At 38.1% G+C, this 18,271-nt stretch overlaps 1 protein-coding gene across 2 annotated transcripts in view; it reads right to left on the minus strand.

Annotated features, from left to right (window-relative positions):
* Positions 1-2,945: 2,945 nt before the first annotated feature.
* Positions 2,946-18,271, minus strand: part of mgmt (O-6-methylguanine-DNA methyltransferase) — a 422,602-nt gene continuing 407,276 nt past the window's right edge. For both annotated transcript variants that reach the window (XM_060842420.1, XM_060842421.1), the window contains one exon: positions 2,946-3,990. In XM_060842420.1, coding sequence (XP_060698403.1) covers positions 3,820-3,990 — 171 coding nt within the window. In that variant the 3' untranslated portion in view covers positions 2,946-3,819. The remainder of the gene's footprint in view (positions 3,991-18,271) is intronic.

Raw genomic sequence — 18,271 nt, forward strand, 5'->3', positions numbered from 1 at the left:
AATGGCATCAAAGCATATGGCTATACAATACGTTGTCTTGTGTGAAAGACATCTAAGATAAGTCATAAAGCAAAGAACAATTCTTTATTAGACTAAATGTAACCATCTCAATGTAAATATAAATACAAACTTGGTAAGGGAGAAAAACTTATTTTCTGTCAGATTACAATGTATTTTTATTATGGTTTTTGTCCTTTTGTAGTCTTCCAGCTTGTATATTTTGGACTCAAGCCATGTGCTTTATAGATCTCTGGTGTTCAAAAGCATCTCAGTGCCCATTACTGTTGTTTCTCAATGGTCAGGTAGCACCAGGATGGGGGAGGGCAGGTGTTGGCAGGTGTTAACTCACCTCTGTTAATTTTCTATCTATTATCACTGCACTTGATGCTGACTTTTTTGATTCAGCAGCGTTTGAACAGTATTAAGAGTTATCAAAATTAAGACAGGATTAAAATTCCACAATATATAACTCACGTACATCATTAATATGCTGTTACAAAGTGCATTTTTATTCTTTGCATTGACAAAGTGCATAATCATTCTTTAGTCTGGCCTGTGGAGTGGCTTTAAATTTAAAAAAAACACTCAGAGTTCTTTTAAACCTCAACACATAGTCTGTAAACAAACTTGACCCTATCTCAAAATCCAGTTTTTCCGTGGTCAAGGGCATCTATTTTATTATAAAGATAACTATGCCAAAACAAATATTATTTTTGAATCTTTCATTATCTTTCCTTCTCAAAATGGTCTAAAACAGCATGTGTTGGTATTAGATGATGCAGAAACAGCTGTCGTGCCTGACTGCACAGTGTCTCAATGTCAGCAGTTCAAAGAACTGGAAGACTGAAGGGGAGGAAATCTGATAGGTCACTGGAACCCAATTCCAAGGCTGAAGGACGTTTCTTTCTTTCAACAATTGGGCTAACAACATCACCATTAGCTTTTCCAGCACTTTGCAGCTTCACACGAGAGTTAACTATTTCTTCATGGAAGATCATGGCAAATAATGTCTAGCATTAAACAAAAATAAAATCACAAGGTGGAATCAGTAATAATGGTTGAAGAGGGCAGGCTGGAAGTACACCTAAGTGGCAGTATATATTCGCCTCTCTTTTTAAATAAAACCCCTCGAGGTTCTAGTGTCATAGCCCCCTTCATTAATGCTCACTCCAGACTGCAGCCTGGGCATCATTAGCAATATCAGAAATCAGAAGGTAAAGAAGGGCCATTCTTCATCTTACTGCCTAACTGCGGCCAGTCGCTCAGCGTTACATATAAGCACAAAAAAAAGTGATTGTGTACAAAGGAATGAGCTTGTGACGCAGTTTGTTTGAAAATTTGCAACATAAGTCAGCGTGTAAATTTCTGTGGAGCTACTCTGTGCTCTAGTTGTAGGTCAAAATTGAAATAATTGAGAATAAAGCTGCTCTTATGAGTGTTTTCTGATTTGTAGTGTAATTCCTCTAAACTCTACTGCCCTCTATTGGAAAAAGGATGCTCACAGAGCCATTATTAACATGTGTGAACCACAATTCGGATGAACCGGAGAACGCACACTGGCAAGACTGAAAGCAAATTACATTTTTCAGAGTCAGATTTATCTTTTATTTATAGAAACTATTTTAATGAATTATCTTTCATTTATTATTCAAAAGAAAACCTTAAATGTATCGTACTAAAAATTGAAATATCAATACCAAGTAAGCCACATTACAAATTAGAAAATTGAAGATATCTATTCTGTTTGTAAAAGTCATAAAAATAATGGGAAATAAAAAATGTGTAAAGCAGTAACATAATAGGCACTAACACCTCAGCCTTGATTATGATTTTAATATCCTTAAAATACTATGGAGAACATTTTCATGCAGTAAATATATTTGATGACTTGCATTGATTTACTTGGGTTACTTTTGTTTTAGTGCTTTGAGTGATAATAGTGTCTATGAAAAAGCAAATTTAGATTATATATTGCAATTAGTTCTATTGTTTAGCAGGTTAGTTATTCTCTCATGTTCTATATATTTATATTGAATCCAGTCCTCTGTAAACTAACATTTTGGTCATTAAGCCATAACACCATTAAAAGAGACATGAAAAACTAAATAGCTGATAAATGCATAACCTCCCACGTAACATAAAAAAGTGAGAAGTCACCCTTTTAAAAAGATAGGATGCATTTTCCATCCCACGTAGGTGTTCTCACATGGGGTATCATAGTATAGGTACCTTGTTCTGATATGATTTAAAGGCTATCATGTTTGATCAGTGTAACAGCCGGAAATCCTATTGTATCAATTGTGTGGCAGTCCCAATGTAGTATGTAATTTATCTGCTCCCCCTTATATCTTCACTGCCACTTTAAAGTTCTTAAGGAAGAGGTGTCTATTTGCAAAGAATTAGGACAGGTTGTGACCTTTAATTGATTATTCTATGATGAATCACATTTGACACAATTTGTGATTATGTAACGCAACAGTTTTTTCCCCTCAAATTATATTGTTCAGTGCACTTTCTTTTCAAATCTTCCTTTTTTTTTGCATTCTGAATAAACTAATTATCGCATCCTTGCATGTGCTCATGTTGACTAACAATGAGAACAAATGGGAGCATGAAAGGGCAGGACAATGTATCTTCCCCCGGGCAGGATAACTGTCGTTGCTCAAACAACGTCTTCAGTGGGAAAAGAAAGTACCAGTGAGAGTTCCCTCTCCGCAACCTAATCATCTAGCCAATAAAATAATTTCCATGGGAAAATAACCTATAGGACAACTGTAAACTAAACACACAAAATTATTTACTTTATTCTATGAATGAAAGAGCACTGGAAACAAAAGCCTTACTAACCAAATTGTACCATAGCTCCGTGATTTAGCCTGACCTCACAACAAGTGAAGATATTCCAAAAACATAATTGAAATACATTATTTTTATTTTTTGCTGATCAAATACATACAATTTTGCTTTTCTTTAGCTTAAATAACTTGTTTCTGCACCAAAGGTCTACACAACCAGGTTACATGGGGTTACCAAGAAATCAACTGAAGAGAAACATTCACATTTTTAACAGTCTTAATACAGTAGCTGCTAAAAAAAAACACTACCAAGCAAAAAAATACAAAGCTAAAGTTGTACCTTTTCCATGAGGCCTGAAAAATACATATCAAATGAAAACAAAAATGGATTGGTAAAGATGTAACAATTTTTTAAAAACAAATTGAGAGCATGCAAAAGATTTCCCTTTCAATATTTTGTGACCAGTTTGCAAAAGGTGTTTATGGAAAAGATTTATTTTGGTGGGAACATGACAATCAGAGGAGACAGGACAATCATTGTGTGAACGTACAGTATTCCATACAGGGCAAATACAAAGCTGTGCAGCAATAAAGAAATGTGAGCTGATGCTTCAGGATTTCATTTTGCTCCCAGTAACACACGGGCTCCAGACTGTCAGCTGTCCCCTCTGTGAGCCAGATGCTTCCTTAGAGGGGCAGTTGCACCTAACATTTGCCATGCCCCTCCCACTCCCTTATCCTTGCTTTAATGGGCATTAAAAATAGAACAAAAAAGCCTGTAGATGGGAACAACATACACAACATGCACAGATCTCTGTACTCATTCTTCTGTAAAATGTAAAAACAAGAAAGGCCAGAGTCCCTCAGGATGAATCCAGGCTTTTTAATATAGTAGTGGTGCCACCACGCATCTGACTCTCAAGTTTCTTTTATCTTTTTAAGTCACTCAAATATTTACAAATTCCCTAAATAATAGTGGATGTGTTAAGAGCTTGTTTTATTCTGAATATTGTTGGCGTACATTCTAGCTGTGTGGCAGCATTGGACAAGGTCCCTGAGATGTTTTTCGGCTCTCTTTCAGAAGCTTCTCATGTGTCAGTAGCCATTGTTTGAGGTGATTTCCTCTTCCTCCCATATAATTACCAATCTGTCCATTGCTGCAGATCACTCTGTGACAGGGTACAATAATTGGCATCTGCGATTAACGTTAGAAAAAAATTATTATACATCTGTTAAATCTTACTTATTAAAAAAAAATCACCTCAGAGCTATAATAACCACTTCACAGAATTTTGCACAGCTGAAACAGAAATAAAGTCCATATGGGGAATAAGGGATATTAGGCTCTGAATTATAAAGCTGTAGTGTGGTCATATGACATCATAAGCTGTGACAGGAAGAGCAGAATAGAACAGCCACAAATTAGTGTTGAGTTTACTCCCTTATGTAAGTTTATTTTAAATTTCATGCTTTGTTCATGAGAATTTTGGTTTTATTACTGTTCGAGATGTGATTTTACTGGTAGCATCTGACTATGCAGAGTGACTGCTTGAAGAATGATTACTCATCATAATAAGTATATTAATCTACAGTTGACTGCCAATATTTGTCATAATGTGCAAATACTACATTTAGCTGTTCACCAGATGACCAACAATTGCAATCCGTAAATGTTAGAAACATCATTTAATTATATCAGTAACAAGCTGGTTGCCACGTTTATTCATTCATCTGACACTGAACTCTGCAATTAATTGCATTAAACTTTATTAGTGTATTAGGAGAATCTGATCATTGACTTCTGATGAAAGGTTTGTAAAATACATCCATGTTCATGTAAAGGAAACTTAGAATCAAGTATTATCTGAACAGTGTAACATAGAAAGGTACACATTCAAGCTTTTCCTCCCCAATTTAACTGTATCACAATCATGCTTCAAATTACAATTCTAAACAATCTGACAGATGTGATAATAATGACTAAATCTGGACTGAAGTTAAACTTTAATTTCTAACATGTACATTGGAATACAACTTTGTTCAGCTATTACATTCCACATTTTTTTCATCATTTGGCAGATTTGACTGGATGCAGACAACACCTAGATTTTTAAAATATTTAATTCTTTGATAAATAGACAATTTAAGTGACTTAATAGGACTTCAAATTATTTACAGAAATGTCTTATCTTAAGACAATATTTATATTCATTGAATCCATAAAATGCTGTTTGTTAATTTCAGTATTTAAGCACAAATCATACCATATGCACTGGTAAGAACGGTTTTGGAGATATTGTGACGAATTGCACAATGTGATTAAGTAACGTTTCAGTGATGTCAAATAATAATTCGAAGCACCAATCATGCTGATCACAACATTATTTAAAGGTATTGGAGGCATAAACACAAATATCATGTGAAATCATTAGTCATTTTGATTGTAAAGATAAATTAGCAATTACACAAGTACCGCAAATAAATATTTTAGCAAATAGATAAACATAAAACAGCAAATGGATTACATGGTTTTACTCTTTCAGTGTGTTTTATTTCACACCTAACATAGAATAGGTGTGCCTAACATAGAATACTCTCAAAGCATCTTCTCTGTCTTCAATCACCCTCCCCCACCATCAGCAGCTCCTTGGTGTACTGCCATTTTATGTTCTATATAGAGCTGCAGCATATATCTCCGATATTGTACAAATTGAATTTAGTTTGAAGGCGTGAGACTGAATGAGAGAGTTGCGATTTTGGTACCTGAATTGCAGGTGTGATATTAGTATCTGAAATATGACCAACATGCGAACATTTCAGCTTTAACAAAAAGATATTTATCATAACATTAGCATCCAAAGATATTGAGTATTTTGCATGGCAAACAAATTTCTGCTTTCGGATTAGCATCAGAAAATTAACTCATTGTATTTGGGCCAGTTTTAAGAGCTGACTGACAGGAAAATCATTAGCCTTTGCCTCTGCCATTTTATCTATTTGATCTCCTTATTTACTTGGATCACATCACAGAGAGTGGCTGAAGTGCAAGTTAAAAGGGTTAAACAAAATGACATGTTCACTCACACCTAGTGCATTCTGCAGTCCGTGCAGTACTTTTTAAATTCAGGCTTTTCGGCCAGCTTTGAAAAGGTGATGAAGGTAAAGCAGAAGCAAACCTGTTATGCTGGAATGTTAATTAATCATAGGAGCATTGAAATAGATGTGGTCATGTTTTAGATATACCAAATTCAGATATGTAGCACGCATGCTCATTGTGATTCAGATTCAAACTGATTTCAAGCTCTCTTAAGGTTTGAGGTTGCTCAGGTACAACCAATCAGCATCCTACCTTGCCACAGCAGCAATACTTCAAAAGCAATTCATTGGCTACAAAGCACTTTGAGATGTCATGAAAAATTTTATACAAATGTTAGTCTGTTTGATGAATTGTGGACATTTTGGCAAAGTTTAGTATATTATTTTTCCAGACGGATGAACTTATCACAAATAGAATGTGAAGTCAACAACTGATAATGTCCAATTAAGATATGTTAGCTACTCTGACATTTTGTTTCATTCATCTTTTAGTGACAGTGACAAACTTTGCAGAATTTTTCTTCTACAGATGAAATGAAGTGGGTTGGATTTGTGATAGTTGGTTTATTTGGTTTTTGAAAGGAATGGATTTGGTGGGCTAAATCATTTTTCATCTTACTCTGAATCATTATGATCTTATCACTCTTGCTTTTAGAATACCTATAATGTGATAAAACTAAAACAGGAGAGAGATTACATTTGCAAATGTGATTGAGTACAGATAACTGGAGTTCTGAGGAAGGGTCATTGGACCCGAAACATTAACTCTAATTCCTCTTCACAGATGCTGCCAGACCTGCTGAGCTTTTCCAGCAATTCCTGTTTTTGTTACATAGAACTGGAAATTGATTGTACTGGAATGCAGAATATGGAAAAAAAAACCCTAGTCCCCAAATATGTTCATTGTGATCTCTGAATTCACAATAATCTTTTTTATGATGAAAGAACTACAACCTTGTGATGAAAACCTGAGCATTCACATTCCATTATTTAGCCCTTAAAAACAAGTGGAGCACATTTAACACATGGAAGCCATTACTTGTAGTGAGGAAAAGAAAATTATTGCGTCAGTATATTCAAAACACTGATTTACATTTTCAATGCAAGAATAAAACACATTTCTATTGATGTCATCACTTTATAAGCTGTGTAACAAAAATACATTGAAGTAACATTTTCAAACCTACTGGCCAACTCAGTACATTCATGACATAAAATTTTCAAAATGTCTTTTTTCCCATACCGAAAACAGTGACAGGAAATGCAACAAATTTATGGTATTTCCACACTGTATCCACAACAGAAATATTACCCAAGCAGCGGCCAATCACATTAAGCAATTCTCATAGATGGCCAACTCAGGAATTGGAAGTGCTAAGATAAGCCTGTTGGCATGGATTGGAACTTACTGGGAATGTGATTTACTGTTCAATATGGGAATGCAGTGAAGTCTTCTAAAGGGACAGTTACTCAAGCGTCAATTTTTTAAAAAACCTGTGGGGCAAAAATATCCAGCTTCTGTTCAAATGTGTAATATCTTACATGAAAAAGCTGGTTTAGAAGAGGTTCAAAAGATTTAGTGCCAGACGTTCAAAATTATGATGGCATTTGATAGACTAAGCAGAGAGAAACGGTTTCTCCGATGGAAGGGATAGTAAAACAGAAACTCACCAAAACTCCTTCAACATTCAATTTCAACATTTAACAGGCATTTGGATAAATACATGAACAGGAAAGGTTTAGAGGGATATGGGCCAGGAGCAGGCAGGTAGGACTAGTTTAGTTTGGGATTATGTTTGGCATTGACTGGTTAGACAGAGGGGTCTTTTTCTATGCTGTACGACTCAATGACTCTATGACTAAGATTGCCGACTAAACATTATACAGGAATGTAGATATAGGCAAGGGGTGAAGGCCCAAATTGAAACTTAACAAAAAAATTACTTAAAAAGATGTTCAAAATCTGATAAGTAATCGTAATTGAGTCATGTAACAAACATAAAGTGATTTTTGGGCCAGATCTGTTGTTCAGCAGTAGATATTGATTAGATAAAAACTAAAAGAAACAAAAACAAAACTTGCTGGAAAAGCTCAGCAGTGAGTTCTAAGGAAGTGTCACTTGACCTGAAATGTTAATTCTGATTCCTCTCCACAGATGCTGCCAGACCTGCTGAGCTTTTCCAACAATTTCTGTTTTTTGTTATTAATTAGATCCCTTTTAAAAACCTAGATGCACCTGACTGAACAAGGTGCATTTATTGGGATTTCAAGAGCAATATGTGAACTGCATGGTCCACACCACATCAACTCATTTCACTGACTGCTGGCTTATGAGAGAGAGGGGCTGGGGGATAAAAGTGCAGCCTGTAGCAATGAATGATAGACTGCGGTTGGTTTCAGAGGAGTGATGATGTCGAATAATAACAAGGACATTAGCATTCAGCACTAATGTCCTTTAGGGAAGTAAATCTGCCACCCTTGCCTGGTCCTGCTGACTCAAGAGCCACCATCATGTATTGATTCTGAACTACCCTCTGAAATTTCCAAACAACCCATTCTGTTGTATCAAACCATTGCGAGGTCTAACAGGAACAAAATAAGGTGGACCATCCAAGGGATTGATCTCGGCACTGATAATGGTTGCCTGCAAAGTGTTCCATACTAAGATCTGGAAAATTGTGTTAATATTAGGATAGCTGTCCCACAGCAGTTAAATAATAGCCTATACAGTCATAGCCATTGAATCATGACTCACAGTGTCCAGATACCACCATTACCATCCCTGGTATGATCTGCACCACTGGCAGAACAGACTCACTAGAAGTGGCAATACAATAACATACAGTCCAGAGGTTGTTGCACTCGAAGTCCTTAACATTGACTCTGAGTCCCATGTTGTCTCATGGCATCAGAACAAACATAGGCAAGCAAACCTCCCTCTGATTGTCTCCTACTGCCTCAAACCCCTCCTTCAGTTGATGCATCATGAATCCTTCACATTGAATACCAATTGGAAGAAATACTGAGATTGGCAAGGGCACAGGATGTATACTGGGTGGAGAACTTAAATGTTCACTGCCAAGAGTGACTACATAGCATGACTGCTGATGGAGTTGGCTGTGTCCTGAAGGTTATGGCCATGAGATGGGGTCTCAGCTAGTTAAGAGGGAAAAGCCTACCTGACCCCCTTCCTCTGCAATCTGCTTGTCACAGAGGTATCTGTCCATGAGAAACTGATATGAGTAACCACCGCTCAAATCTCATGGAGCCAAAGTCTTGCCTTCACATTGAGGATACCCTCCATCATGTTGTGTTGGATGGCCACCATGCAAAATGGGACAGAGTTTGAATAGATCTAGTGACTGGGCATCCATGATAATCTGTGGGCCAAGGCAGAATTGACTTAAAATTTAAATACAATCTGTAATCTTATAGCCCAGCATATCCTCATTCTGCCATTACCATCAAATCAGGGGGATTAACTCCAGTTAATGAAGGGTGCAGGAGGGCATACCAGGGTTAGTACTAAGTATTTCTAACAATATGTTGCCAACCTGGTGAAACTACAACACAGCATCCAAGGAGCAGGAGAGTCGACATTTTGGGCATGAGCTCTTCTTCAGGAAAAAGGAAAGTGTGTCCAGCAGGCTAAGATAAAAGGTAGGGAGGAGGGACTTGGGGGAGGGGCATTTGAAATGCGATAGGTGGAAGGAGGTAAAGGTGAGGGTGATAGGCTGGAGTGGGGGTGGGGGCGGAGAGGTCAGGAAGAAGACTGCAGGTTAGGAAGGCGGTGCTGAGTTCGAGGGATTAGACTGAGACAAGGTGGGGGAGGGGAAATGAGGAAACTGGAGAAATCTGAGTTCATCCCTTGTGGTTGGAGGGTTCGCAGGCGGAAGGTGAGGCGCTGTCATGAGGCGCTTCCTCCAGCTGTCATGTTGCTATGGTCTGGCGATGGAGGAGTCCAAGGATTTGCATGTCCTTGGTGGAGTGGGAGGGGGAGTTGGAGGGTTGTGCCACGGGATGGTTGGGTTGGTTGGTCCGGGTATCCCAGAGGTGTTCTCTGAAACGTTCCGCAAGTAGGCGGCCTATCTCCCCAATACAGAGGAGGCCATATCGGGTGCAGCGGATGCAGTAAATGATGTGTGTAGAGGTGCAGGTGAATTTGTGGTGGATATGGAAGGATCCCTTGGGGCCTTGGAGGGAAGTAAGGGGGGAGGTGTGGGCACAAGTTTTGCATTTCTTGCGGTTGTAGGGGAAGGTGCCGGGAGTGGAGGTTGGGTTGGTGGGGGGTGTGGATCTGATGAGGGAGTCACGGAGGGAGTGGTCTTTTCGGAATGCTGATAGGGGAGAGGAGGGAAATGTATCTCTGGTCAAGGGAGGGGGCTGTGAGATTGGGGGTGGACAGGGGGACGGGATGGGAGCCGACAGGGTTGGGGGGGTGGGGGGGGGGGGGGCGGCGGGAGCTCGCACGCAGTCTGCTGCTGCCTAGTCTCCTGAATGGGAAGCAGACTTCACAAAAAACTCTGAGTCCCAGAGGAAATCAATTAACTGAATAATCAATTATCCCAACAAAATAATGCCCTTCCACCTTGTTTGGATAAGCGAGGTTCCTCTGTATATTGGATCAGTTGTTGTTTAGTAGTTAAATAATCTATCATTCTGTTAGGTTTTCAATAGAATTAAGTTATTCCAACTCTTTGTTTTGTTTGTATTTGAACCATAATGTATGAATAAAGTGTGTTTTACTTCAAGCCTGATAGTTTGACCATTCAAATTGGATCTGAAATGCAATGCCTGGCACATGCCTTTAAAATAAGGAAAGTTAGGGGCTAGGCTACCTCCTTAACATATTTTGAGGGGGTTTAGTTTAGTCTTTCACAACACGTTGCCTTTCTCTTTATAGATGGGAGTGGTTGTGGGTTTGGAAGGTGCTGTCTCAGGATCTTAGATCATAAAACGTAGGAGCAGAAATTAGGCAATTTAGCCCATTGAGTCTGCTCCACCATTCAATCATGACTGATAAGTTTCTCAATCCCATTCTCCTGCTTTCTCCCTGTAACCTTTGATCCCGTTAACAATCAAGAACCCAGCTATCTCAGTCCTAAATATACTCAATGACCTCGCCTCCATAGCCTTCTGTGGTAATGAATTCCATAGATTCACCACTTTCTGGCTGAAGAAATTGCTCCTTATCTCCATTCTAAAATGTCTTCCTTTTACTCTAAGGCTATGTTCTCACGTTCTAGTCCCTCCAACCAATGGAAACATCTTCCAACGTCCATTCTGTCCAGGCCATTCAAAATTCTGTAAGTTCCAATCAGATCCCTCCTCATCCATTGAGCATAGACCCAGAGTCCTCAAACGTTCCTCATGTGTTAAGTCTTTCATTCATGGGATCATTCTCATGAATCCCCTTTGGACATGCTCTAGGGCCAGTTTATCCTTCCTGAGATACAAGGCCCAAAACTGCTTGCAATACTCCAAATGTGGCCAGACTAGACCCTTATAGAGCCTCAGGTGTACATCCCTGATTTTATCTTTGGTGAATTTCTGCAGTGTATCTTGAAGATGGTACACACTGCTGCTACTGAACATTGGAAGTGAAGGGAATGGCGTAGATGTGGTGCCAATCAAGAGGCTGCTTTGTCCTGGATGGGGTCAATCTTCTTGAGTGTTGTTGGAGCTGCACCCACCCAGGCAAGTGGGGAGTATTCCATTACACTCCTGTCTTGTGTTTTGATGATGGACAAGTTTTGAGAGTCAGAAGGTGAGTTACTTGCTGCAGTATTCCTAGCCTCTGATCTGCTTTTGCTTATATGGTGAGTCCAGTTAAGTGTCTCGTCAATGGTAACTCCCAGGATGTTGATAGTGGGGGATTTAGTGATGGTAGCACATTTAGTGAATGTGGACTGATAAGTTGCAGGTAACATTTGCACCACATGAGGCCCAGACAATGATGCTCTTTAACAAGATAGAATCTGACTAGCTTTTTTTGATAATCAAGCATTAATTTTAACAACATTTCTTGACTTTTATAATCCAGTCTCTTTACAAGAAATGCCAAGATTCCATTTGCTTTTCTTATTACATACCCACTTTCTGCGACTCATACACAAGGACCCCCAGATCCCACTGCACTGATGCACTTTTAATCTGATTGCCATTTAAATAATAATTTGCCCTTTTATTTTTCTGGGTCAAACTCCCTCAACAAAAATCCTTCAACAACAGTCCTTAACAACTATTCTGTGTTTTAACTTAAAGGCAAGAAAACATTTAGGGGATGAAATGCCATAGTCACTGAAAAACAATTAAACGATTTCCATTCATTGCAATGTTACATCACTTAGAAATTATACCGTAGCTCTCAGGCAGTTGTACATTGTAGCTTCAAGGTAACCAGTATTACTTGGAAATGTTAGACCTGGTCTGAACACATCTTGTGTACCTGAAAATGGAACTCGAATTTGGGCCAATACTCACAGGTCCAGGCTTCGCTGCTTTTTAAAATAGGAGATTCCCTCTGAAGGTTCTGGCAGTTAGGTCGGAAGTGAATCTGATTTGTGAAGCATTCAGTAATGTCACAACTTGGAAGACAACATCTTCCATGGTTCTCAGATCTTCAGTGGAAATCTTAATGGATAAGCTATTATCGGGGGACAGTGTCTGGAGTCCCTCCAAACACACCAAGAGGTAGTGGGAACAGATCGTCACAGAAGTCAATGCCAGGACTGAAACTTCAAATACTTGGGCATTGTGTTGCAATGATACCATGTGAGTGGTGAAGATCAGTGAGTGCCTCTTCAAATAATACTGCCACTGCTGTTCTATACTCAGACAGTGCCTCATCATCTAACTACCAGCAAACTCTCTCTGCAACATTGCATATCAAATATTCATATGTTCTACTGCACTGACACACACACACACACACACACACACACACACACACACACACCTACCTACTGGAATTCTCAACCTCCCCAAATCTCACAGCTTACAGCATTACTAGCTAATTAACCATGATAGCCACATGTAAAGTTATTGGCTGACACTTACTGAGACATTTCCCTCTCTCTAGTCGATAAGGAGGGACCTGTTGAAGGAGCAGGATCATATTTCATGCCCTAACTTGTCCTCATTCTGCATTCTCTTCTGACTTACAAGATTTAGATGATGAGTGTATGTGCCACTCTCCTTCCCATTTCCTTTGAGCACAACCTCACCCTTGTATCTTCCTCCTTTTTGATACCCAGTAAGGTCAGACTGATCAGGCAGTGGAGGAACAGCAAGAAGATCATGAAGATGAAGACACTCCGACTTGACAGGATTACACAGAGGTGGGATCTGCAAATACTAAGTCCCTGGGCCTGTTCTGCCACATGCCGTGTGACAGCATGGCTTTCACTGTATTCTGTTTACATGTATGGGGCACCCTGGAGTTATCAGCCATGTCATTCATAGACGGACTTGTTGCCTGTTGGCTATGCTTTGCTTTGCTGTCATACCTAAAATTCAACCTGTTGAAGTGGACGACAACAGAATATTGCTATTGGGACTGCTGCAAGGTGTATTAAAAATTCACTGCCATGGTGTCATTGCCATTGGTAATCCATCATTGCTCTGCTCTCAGGCTATGGTTATGACTGCAGTATGTAGTCAATTTCAGAAAGGATGCCCTCGCTGAATCTCCGCCTCCTGCTGTGAGCCTTCCTTCCTCTCTCAGTAGCCTCTGCTCTGTATAGCTTCTGTTCACTCACCACGAGAACAATTTCGATTGCACCCATATCTGATTTGTGCAGCAGAACTGAAGTCAGAAAGAAGTCCTCAGCACTTTTCACACCACTTCCTGTAGGCCTTTGCAACTTTAAATAAATATAGAAAACTTCAAACGCTTGCAGAATCAAAAGAACAAACAGCAGAGATAAACCGGTAACTAAGTAATTTATACTGGATTGGTCTATCCTGTTGCTGAATAGGTGTTCTGATGTACAAAGTTAAGAGAAGGCATTAACTGGTTTGTTAAGCACCAACTTGGCACCATCGGCATTAAATCAACATTGCATACTGATTGGCATCATCATCTGCCTACCCTATATATTTTTGAAGTGTGTGTGTGTGTGTGTGTGTGTGTGTGTGTGTGTGTGTGTGTGTGTGTGTATGTCTGCAAATTGTACCAAAAGTTCACAGATACAACAGTAGACATTTTGGATGTCTCGGGATATTTTTGCACCTCCCCCCCAAAAAAGATGCAAATGATCCCAATTTTCGCCCATTGCATTATTCTGTACACCTTCTTCATAGGAGATAAGGTTAAAAATCACAGAACACCAACAGGTTGGGCTATTATCTGGTGTTGTGTGATTTTTAACTTTGTCCACCAGTCCAACACTGGCAAGAACAGTTATTTTGGAAATCAGGTTCTTCAATCTTTGCCTGTGCATTCTAGTTGTATGGCATCTTTCAATTCTGTGTGTATGTATTCAGTGGAGTAACAGATTCTAATGTCTGAGAAGGGCCAACTTCTCAGTTGAACTAGCCATTCCAATAAAATACACCTTTGCAGTACAAGTACATATGGGATAAATACAGGTACATATACGCACATTGGACTTGTTGTAAAATGCACTTCAATCACGAATGTGGAAGATTATTCCTGAATGCACTGCTGTAACCTTTCCATTTCAAACATGTGCTATTCATATGGCCTACTTTAGTGAGAGCGTGTGTTAAACTGTGGGGACTTTCATCCTGTGGACTCCCATCACTGGAAATTACGTTGGGAGTGACACAATGAAGAATGTAATCGCAGACAAACTTTAGGTTGATTTCAAACATAAGTCCCAGAGGTGAAAGCACGGTATTGCAAATTCCTTGTCTCATACATATGCTTCATTGTAATTTTTAAGAGCATTTATTTTGTTTGTTGTGAATGTAAGCTGACCTTGCTTCACTGGGAGGTTGTGATAATGAGCCAGCTTGCTGATACTACAATTGTCATGTGTACGAACATTCCAAATTTATTAGAAGAAAAAAATGCACCTCATGATAGAAAACCTTCCATTTTTTCCTTATCTATCCCATTCTGTTCTTTTACTTAGTCCTTTCCTGAAAGCAATGAGGATAGTATGGTGTAACTTCAAATAGTCTGTGATTCTATTATCTCATCAAAATTGGCTTTTGTAATTTGCAAATTGTTTGACTATTCATCTTGGGGAAGGGATGGTCAGGCCGTGGATAAAGCTAGTCCTATTTTATCAGATTTCTAAACATGAATGTCCTTCATGCTTAGGGTAACTGTAGTATCACCATTGTAACTTTTCTCAGATAAATCTAAAAATTAAACTTAATCTTTTCATATGTAAGGTACAGTGCCTCACACTGAGACATTAGAGTAGCTGTAACTAAAACAATTAAAAATTGAATGTTCAAAACTTAAATAATAAATAATAAAATTTTAGAAGAGATTAGAATATTATTGGCAAGAAAGCCATTGAGGCAATGCGATAAGAAGTCCTACTTTTTGCACACTTCATTTGTAGGTCATAAAAATACTTGATGAAGTAACTTCAGTTTTCAAACAAGGATAGCAAAGGTTAAAAGTATTTTGAAGTTAAGATGCTATATTACTGTACTTAGCTTGTCCAATGTTTCAGCAAATACACAATCGAATAAAAATACAATCAAACTAATTCCTTCTTCAACTAACTGCAAATACAAGTTAGGTACTGTTTTTGTATGAGCAGATTCTTGCTGTATGATACGACTTCAATGAATTGTGGAAGTTCATTAAATATAATCACTGTAACCATAAAAGGTTACATTAAGCACTTCACTTAAATAAAATGTAAAAGGTCATGTATGTGAATATGAAATACACCAGAATGAACCTTAGACTAGACAAACATATCATTTGCTCTCATCACTGTCATTGGTAGAAAAATTGTTTTCTATTCAAAGTGATGACAGAATGCGTGAGGAATTGTAGCCCTTGAACTTTTCTTCCTTTTCCATGGAATTGTTTTTAAGGCTTGAAGAATATACAGAACTGGCTGGAAAATGTGCTTTTTACAGTTGTTTTATTTTTGTCACATTTCACAATCATTTTCTCTTTCCTCACGTAGTTTATGCCTTTGACAACATGATATATTCTTTAATATTACTCAGATTTAAGCCTTAAATTTTATTTAAGTCAAGAATGAGGATTTACTTATATCCACTGTGATATGTTGCATGGGATGATTGTGCCAAAGAGAAAAAAGGGGACAAAATATATTACAGCTTAGTAATTAAACAGTGGCTTGCCAATTTTAATCATTTACTTTATATTGAGCGTAATTTTCTATGTTAAAATAGTGATTAATGCATTGTATCAAATTGCTTTGTGGACAAGTCAACACAAATGTTAACTCATTATTTCAAATGAGTTAATAACTATTAAAATGAAATTTGGTTTGTAGGTCTAGAAACAGCAATCGGAGATTGTTCCTATTTGTGAAATATGGTTTCAGTTTGATTGATAACTTCTCTTTAGAACAGATTCATTGAATATTAAAATATTTATCGCTGCAACAGCAGTAGGATTTTAGCAATTTTTAAATAACTGGTACAAGTAGCTTCCTGACACAAAGACTGGCTGAGTGCTAAGACTGTACTGCTAATTATGATGCATAGTGAGCTCATGTTCCCTGCAATAGCATAACAGCATTGCATCAAGTAATGATCAAATCTTTTCCCCTAAGTTAAGGTATCAACATGCACTGTTTTCAAACACAATCAAGTTGTTGGTGACAGAAGTTTAAAAACAGATGACAAATAGTCTTCCATATTTTCAGACTGGCAAATCAAAATCCAAATAAAAATGATTTTAAAAAGTCATTGAATGAAGAGTCACTTTTGTCGCAATTTGTTTCAGGTGCAGCATTAGAATGTGGATTTTCCATAATTAACAGCATGGATTTATTATTTAAAAAAAACATTAATCTTTGGAGAGAGAAACAGAGTTGGTTGCGTGAATCAAATAGGGCTCTTCAAAATTTTGAAGAAAAGTCAATTTGCACTCAAAACATTAATCCTGTTCCTTTCACCACAGATGCTGACAGATCTGCTGGGGTTCTCCTACACTTTGTTTTTACTTTAGCCGTCCAGAATCTCTAGTACTGTACTTTATTGTTATTACAGCAGTTATCATTTTTTAAAGAAACTGAATCAGTCAGTTGTCTTTTCAAAATCTGTGCATTTTATTCTGTTTACTGCTCTCATCCTTTCCTCTAGGATTGAGGATGAGTGACAATGAATAGGAGTCCTGAAACCAATCGCATTATAATTAGTGGTGCATTGGTTGAAATTAGCTAACTCAGGGTAGTTCAAGTTCAGTCACAGGCCGAAGTGGTTTTCTGTTCAGCGCATCAACAAATGGAACCAGGTGGGGGGAATGACTTAATGCTAATTTTGAGGGTATTGTACTCAATGTCAAATGAACCAAGTCAATATAAACTGAACAACATCTATCACCAGCTTCTCCGAAAATTTGCTTGACATGAGATCTGTATTCTTCACTGACAAACCATTTTGAACAGACAACATCTTCATTAACTTTCACTTTTCAATGGCCTGGATCTTGGATTATCTTTGAAAAGGCTAAATCAAAGCTGGAGCCACCATCCACAGTAACTGCACTTCAAAATTCAATAAGATTTTGTCTTCTAAATTCCACAATGATAAACCATGAAACTTTCATGAAGTTGGATTCTTCACCCTTCTGTGGAAATAAAGCTAAAAGTAGTGACAAGATAGTATTTTAAATTGTTTGTTTTTCACAGTATCTTTTATACTGACTGTATGAACTTTAATAAATCTAGTCTGATATGTTCAGTTTTTCATGTAGTGTAAATTTCCAAAACCATAGATTTGTCTTGAACAAAAATAACATGAAGGAGCTTTTCAATCAATACTGGAATCCCTTAGATTCAGGTAACAGCTGAATATTCTCTCTAACTTTGCATTTTGTACTTCTGGGTAGAGCCCACCAGGGAAAGGACTTGTTTTCACTCCAGGCCTCATCAATACCTAAATCCTGGTGAACAAGTGACACTGAGAAGCTGTAATCAATAGCTCCCTGTGCGTTTTTTCTTCTGGTCAAATGGTTCAGCACAACTGACAGCCTTGACACTTAGAACATGATGCTAAATCTTTATCAACAGCCATCTCAGTGACTGGCAAAACAAGACGCTGGCAGTCATTAATGCTCGTGGCAATCTGTGAATAAACTAACTCCCAATAAAGCTCTTGTTTAAAAAAGGTGAAGAAAAACTCTCTGTACCATGTATTGATTGTCTTTGAACTGCATTTAGCAAATCCTGTCAGTGGACTGAATTCAA

The sequence above is a fragment of the Hemiscyllium ocellatum genome, chromosome 22, assembly GCF_020745735.1.
Source record: "Hemiscyllium ocellatum isolate sHemOce1 chromosome 22, sHemOce1.pat.X.cur, whole genome shotgun sequence".
Classification (NCBI taxonomy): domain Eukaryota; kingdom Metazoa; phylum Chordata; class Chondrichthyes; order Orectolobiformes; family Hemiscylliidae; genus Hemiscyllium; species Hemiscyllium ocellatum.